We start from the raw sequence: 5,569 nt of genomic DNA on the forward strand, positions 1-5,569 counted from the left end.
CATTGGAGTTACGCATTTCATAGCTCCATCTCGCTCCCCTGACTGGAATAATGCGTGCTGTGGTGGTCTGCATGGTGCTGGTGGCGCTGGCGAGCCTGTGGGCGGTGCCTGCTGCGGCGGTGGCGTACGAGGCAAAGGTGTCTCGCGGCGTGTTCTCGGTGACGGCAGACGGAGCCGAGGTGGTCCCCGCGACGGCTGCAGGGAGTGCTGGCCTGCGCGGCGGCATGCAGTTTACGCTGCGGTCGACGGCTGTGACGGTGACCGGGGCCGAGGCCACGTACGCGGCCATGGCTGCGGCGGTGCCGGCAGCAACGCTGAGCGGGCTGACGGCGGCATCGTGTGCCGAGGTCATCCAGTTCCTGCCCTCGCTCTTCCTCTGCCGCTACGCCGACAACCTGCCGGCTGGTCGCTTTGTCCTGGGCTCGACCTCGGATGGATTTTCCTGCGAGGCCCTGCTCTCGGCGCCTGTCGAGAGCCTGGCCTGCAACCACAGCTCGGACACGAGCCGGAGCGTGAGTATGGTGCTGACGGCGGCGGATGCCGGTGTCGGGCAAGCGGCGTTTAGCCTCGACGCGGCGACGGCCGGCGCGCACGAGACCTCGTTTGTTGCGCTCGCCGGCGTCAAGGTCAAGGCCGGCGCTGTTGTATCGAGTGAGGCTACGGCCATTCGCAAGGCCAACGAGGACCGCCGCGACGAATCACGCCTCGCGGTTGTCTTCCTCTACCTCTTCATTGCCGCCGCCATGACGGTCCTCGCCGTTCTCTGCGCCGTCTGGCAGGGCTGGCTCTACCCGGTCTTCCCTGCCCACGCCGAGTTCTGGTGGTTTGCGATTTTCTTCACCCTCATCCACCTCGTCTCGTGGGTGGGCGGCCTCGCCGGCTGGATTTGCATCCTCTCGCTTGTTGGCCTCTACATCCTGCTCATGCCGGTTGTCTACCTCTGCATCCGCTGGCAGCACCGGCGGCTGCTCCGGCGCGCCGGCGTCACCGAGTACGAGCTCATCCGCAAGTACGGCGAGCAGGAGGAGTCCGAGACCGACGATGATGACTACGACTACGACGAGTCATCGTCCCAGACCGAGGCGGCAACTGCAAGTGCAACTGCAAGTGCAAGTGGAACTGCAACTGAGACCGAGGCCGAGACCGAGACCGAGACCGAGACGACCAACGCCACCGGCCGCGGAGCCGGCTCGGCGACGCCAGCGGAGCGCCTCGGCGAACCGCGGGCTGTCGGCTTTACTCAGCAGCCGGCCAAGCTCGGGCGGGCGCAGGGCTGGTGGCTCCTTTCGGCGACGCTCGCGTTTTCCTCTGCGGCGTCATGTGTGTCATCATCTTCTTCACCTGGTCGATCGACGACTACTACGTGTGGGACCGGCACGCATCGGCGCGGGTGGTTGAGTTTCAGCCCAAGTTGGTGGCCAAGACCATCGGGGTTATCTACGCGTACGACACGTTTGCGACGGTGATGCGGATGGACTGGCTGCTGCAGGCGCAGACCAAGGCGTGTGGCGTGCTCTTCAAGCGGACGCTCAGCTCAGACTCGGAGAAGAAGAAGAAAATCCAGGACGCGTTCATCGACAAGTACTCGATCGACATGTCGATTTTTGATCGGCCGTCGTATACCCAGTACTCTTCGGTCAACGACTGGTTCACCCGGTCGCTGGCTGCCGGCGCTCGGCCGGTTGTTGGCTCGCCCGGCGACGACATTGTCGCGTCGTCCGCTGATTGCCGCGCCGTGGTCTACGAGAGCGTGCCGGAGAACCTCAAGATCTGGCTTAAGGGTGAGGAGTTTACGGCAAAGGAGTTGCTGCACTACACGTCGGCGTCGCAGGACTTTGCCGGCGGGCCCATCGCCATCCTCCGCCTCGCGCCGGCCGACTACCACCGGACCCACGCCCCGATCTCAGGCACCATTACCAACCAGTACGCCGTCAAGTCGACGATTTACAGCGTCGGCGCCGACGCCATGCGCTCCAACAACGGCGCCATCTACAACACCCGCACTATCTCCATCATCGACTCGGGTCGCCCCGGCCGCAAGGTCGGCTTTGTGGCTATTGGCGCCACCTGCGTCGGCTCGGTCGTCATGCTCAAGGGCACCGGCGCGACGGTGACCAAGGGCGAGGACTTTTCCTACTTTCAGTTTGGCGGCTCGACCGTCGTCCTCACCTTCCCGCCCAACTCGATTGCCTTTGACGCCGACCTGCTCTACAACTCGCGCAACGGCGTCGAGACGCTCATCACCATGGGCTCGCGCCTTGGGACGTGGACCAACTAGTCGTTCGTCGCGCATCACTGCTTAAAGTTGATCGAGTAGCCGCCCGTCGCAGGATCCTGCACCATCTGAAAGTTGTCAAGCGACATGCCAAACTTGCCGAGGATGGTGTTGCCCAGGTCCTTGAGCTTGCCCAGCGCCTCGGCCTTCTGGCGCTCCTCCTGCTCGGCCACAAGCGGCGGCAGACTGCGGAGCTTGGCCACCGCAGTCGGATTCTTGGGCTGCCGCTTGGCGACCTCGGTCCAGTCGTCGAGCGCTCCACGCAGCCTGTCGAGCGCCTCGCGGCACTTGGCCCGCCGCACGTATGCCTTGACGTACTCGGGATCGATCTTGAGTGCTGAGCTGCAGTCAGCCACGGCCTCCTCGTGGCGCTCCTGCAAGAGGTAGCACGCTGCGCGGTTGGAAAAGTACACCGCAGTCGCGGCCGAGCCCGGAGGCGCCGCCGCAACCGCCTTGGTGTACCGATCAACCGCGTCGTCGAGCGCGCCAGCGCGGAACAGCTCGTTGCCCTCTTCTTTTAGCGCCAGCGCACGCTCCTCGGCCATCCGCGCTGCCTCGGGTGTCCAAACCTCCTCCACCTCGGCATTCGATCCCGCATCGCTATCATCGTTGTCAGCAAACGGATCTGGGCCGGACGGAGGCGGTGCAGGAGTGGTAGGGGATCCAGACGCAGGTGCAGCAGCGGTGGGTTCAGCCCCATCGGCCACAGCGTTCTCCGCATCTGCGCCACTGGCCAGTGTCCCCACCGTAGCGGCATCAGCCTCAGCATCCGTCGCGGAGACATCGGCCTCCAACTCGGTCGTAGCGGCATCGCAACAAGCATCCTCGGCCTCGGCCGCCTCGGCGGCATCGACCACAGCATCCTCGGCCTCGGCCGCCTCGGCGGCATCGACCACAGCATCCTCGACCTCAGCGCCATCGACCACAGCATCCTCGACCTCAGCCCCATCGACCACAGCATCCTCGACCTCGGCCCCATCGACCACAGCATTCTCGACCTCGGCGCCATCGACCACAGCATCCTCCACCTGGTCCGCCTCGTCTTCGTGAAGCTCGACGGCGTCATAGAAGACGTCATCGCCAGACGACTCCCCGTCAGACGACGACGGAAGGAGCTCAAACACGCCCTCGCGCTCCTTGTCCATACTCCCCCTTGTACGTATCAGACAAGTGTGACGGGGAAAATGGTGTGGGTCTGTGTCTGTATCGGCATCCGGAAGGGGGGGGGGGCCCGTTGCTGACGTCGACGACAGGGCGATGGGGCCGAGGGGAGCACGGGTGGGAGGGGAGGGGCAAGGGGGAGAGTGAGGGGGCAAGACTCAACGCAGGCAGTGGATGGCGGGCGGAAGAGGCAAGAGCACAGCAGGAACAGTGGTGGCGGGAGCATGGTCAAGGTGGTGCAGCTTGCTGTCGCCATCTACGTGGCTTATCTCGTCTACGGTGTGGCCCAGGAGCGGATCTACAAGACGCCGCGCGGCGACGATGGCGCCCGCTTCTCATACACCCTCTTTGTCGTCCTTGTCCAGTGCATCTTCAACGCATGCGTGGCGGCTGTGAGTACGTGGCTGCGGGGTGGGATGGGGAGGGGGGATCGGGAGGGGCAGTCGGCGAGGAGGTGGGGGGGGTGGGGGGGCGTTGGTGACGGGCAGGCGACTCAACTCACACGCCTCAACGGGTTGAATGCTCGGCTCGGGCACTGGGCGGCAGTGATGTGGTGGACGGATACGCCGGCAAACACGACGCCGCTGTACAAGTATGCGGCAATCGGCTTTACCTACATCGGGGCCATGTTCTGCTCCATCAACTCGCTCGTCTACGTCGACATGGTGACCCAGGTCGTGGCCAAGTGCTGCAAGCCGATTCCGGTCCTTCTCCTCGGCCTTGTCCTGTTTGGCAAGCGGTACACGGCGGAGCGGCTGGTGTGCGTGGTCATGCTCTGTGTCGGCATTGCGTTTTTATGCTCTCCGACGCCAAGACCCAGTCCAAGATGGAGGCCAAGGGCAAGATCGTCTCGACCTGGACCGGCTGGCTCCTCCTCGGCATGTCGCTCTTCCTCGACGGGCTCACCGGCAACATCCAAGAGCGCGTCCGCGCAGCTCACAAGTGCACCACCTTTCAACTCATGTTCTACACCAACGTCATGGCGCTGGTCTACATCTGCATGGGGCTGGCGGTGACCCAGGACGCCGACGACGCCGTCGCCTTTATCATCGAGCACCCAGACACTGTCATCGACCTGCTAATCTTCTCGACGGCCTCGGCACTCGGCCAGATCGCCATCTTCCTCGCCCTCACCTCCCTCGGCGCCCTCCTCCTCACCATCATCACCACCACCCGCAAGTTCTTCACCATCCTCCTCTCGCTCGTCTGGTTTGGCCACTCGCTTGCCTTTGGCCAGTGGATCGGCATTGCCGTCGTCTTCTCCGCCCTCGCCATTGACATTGCCGCCTCCAAGTTTGACTTTCGCATCACAGAGGTCCTCGGCCTCACCAAGCGCCGGATAAAGGCCGAGTAGTTGCGGCGCGGGGAGAAGGAGGAGAGGGGGAGGGGATGGGGTTGGTCGGTTTATCGGTCTCGAAGGTACCGCAGCCGCCATGAGCGAGCTGCCGATGCAAATCTGCATCTAATCTTGGGCCTCTGGTTGGGCGATGCCGCGGGCGCGGATGATGTCGTTGATGTCTGTGTCGCGGTGGGGTGGGCTGCGTGAGTGGGAGGGTGTGGGGGTGTGTGGGGGGGAGGAGGCGTAGCAAAGAGGGAGGCACAAGGTAGACATACTGGCAACGGGCTCAGGGCGGTTGGTAAAAGTCGAGTTGAGGGCGAGCGGGATGGCGATGCCTGTGTGCGTGAGGGTGAGGGTGAGTTGGCGAGGATGGGGAGGGGGGGGAGGCGGGACAGGGTGGAGGAGACGGACCGGGTGGCGGGGAAGGGAGAGACGGACAAAGGAGGGGAAGGGGGAGGGGAAGATGAGCATGGCTAGGGCACACACAGTGACAAGAGGGGGAGGGGAGGCAAGGCAGGCAGGGGGCGGGCGGGGAGGGAGGGAAGGGAGGGGGGGAGGGGGGGGGGAGGGGCCCAGCACGACGTACCCACAGCACCAAGGATGCAAGACCACATGACCACAGGCTCCTGCTGGAAGCCGACCTTCATAAAGTGCATAAAGCCTTGGGCACGCGCAGCCATGTTGTCCTTTGTATGTGTGTGAAGAGAGGCGATACCCCTCCTCCTCCCCTTGCCCTCCCCGCCGCCGGTCGGTGGCTGGCGACCTGCCAACCACGCCAGCAACCCCCCTCCCTC

At 64.3% G+C, this 5,569-nt stretch overlaps 4 protein-coding genes across 4 annotated transcripts; 2 read left to right on the forward strand and 2 right to left on the reverse strand.

Moving 5' to 3' along the window:
- Positions 1 to 71: 71 nt before the first annotated feature.
- On the forward strand, positions 72 to 2,278 carry AMSG_00995 (phosphatidylserine decarboxylase subunit beta; the record flags this gene model as incomplete). The annotated part of the gene is made up of 2 exons (XM_013906718.1): positions 72 to 1,322; positions 1,400 to 2,278. 2 exons carry the CDS (start codon positions 72 to 74, stop codon positions 2,276 to 2,278), a joined length of 2,130 nt encoding a protein of 709 aa, XP_013762172.1.
- On the reverse strand, positions 1,931 to 3,436 carry AMSG_00996 (translocase). The gene has a single exon (XM_013906719.1). The coding sequence runs from the start codon at positions 3,418 to 3,420 to the stop codon at positions 2,293 to 2,295; it is 1,128 nt and encodes a 375-aa protein (XP_013762173.1). The 5' UTR covers positions 3,421 to 3,436; the 3' UTR covers positions 1,931 to 2,292.
- Positions 3,437 to 3,660: 224 nt separating this feature from the next.
- On the forward strand, positions 3,661 to 4,790 carry AMSG_00997 (drug/Metabolite transporter superfamily; the record flags this gene model as incomplete). Its single annotated transcript, XM_013906720.1, has 3 exons — positions 3,661 to 3,832; positions 3,983 to 4,215; positions 4,251 to 4,790. The coding sequence occupies 3 exons, from the start codon at positions 3,661 to 3,663 to the stop codon at positions 4,788 to 4,790; spliced, it is 945 nt and encodes a 314-aa protein (XP_013762174.1).
- A 36-nt stretch (positions 4,791 to 4,826) lies between these two features.
- Positions 4,827 to 5,479, reverse strand: AMSG_00998 (uncharacterized protein). Its single transcript, XM_013906721.1, has 3 exons — positions 5,362 to 5,479; positions 5,051 to 5,110; positions 4,827 to 4,954 (listed from the first exon to the last, which is right to left on the reverse strand). Exons 1-3 carry the CDS (start codon positions 5,453 to 5,455, stop codon positions 4,899 to 4,901), a joined length of 210 nt encoding a protein of 69 aa, XP_013762175.1. The 5' UTR covers positions 5,456 to 5,479; the 3' UTR covers positions 4,827 to 4,898.
- Positions 5,480 to 5,569: the final 90 nt, after the last annotated feature.

The sequence above is a fragment of the Thecamonas trahens genome, assembly GCF_000142905.1.
Source record: "Thecamonas trahens ATCC 50062 unplaced genomic scaffold supercont1.4, whole genome shotgun sequence".
NCBI lineage: Eukaryota > Apusomonadida > Apusomonadidae > Thecamonas > Thecamonas trahens.

Bases quoted from the DNA above. Each gene is read 5' to 3' on its own strand.
- AMSG_00998 (XM_013906721.1), bottom strand. From the start codon at position 5,455: ATGGCTGCGCGTGCCCAAGGCTTTATGCACTTTATGAAGGTCGGCTTC. The intron at 5,111-5,361 runs GTACGTCGTGCT...TCACGCACACAG, and splicing joins TTGCATCCTTGGTGCTGTGG to GCATCGCCATCCCGCTCGCC. The intron at 4,955-5,050 runs GTATGTCTACCT...ACCGCGACACAG, and splicing joins CCGCCCTGAGCCCGTTGCCA to ACATCAACGACATCATCCGC.
- AMSG_00996 (XM_013906719.1), bottom strand. From the start codon at position 3,420: ATGGACAAGGAGCGCGAGGGCGTGTTTGAGCTCCTTCCGTCGTCGTCT.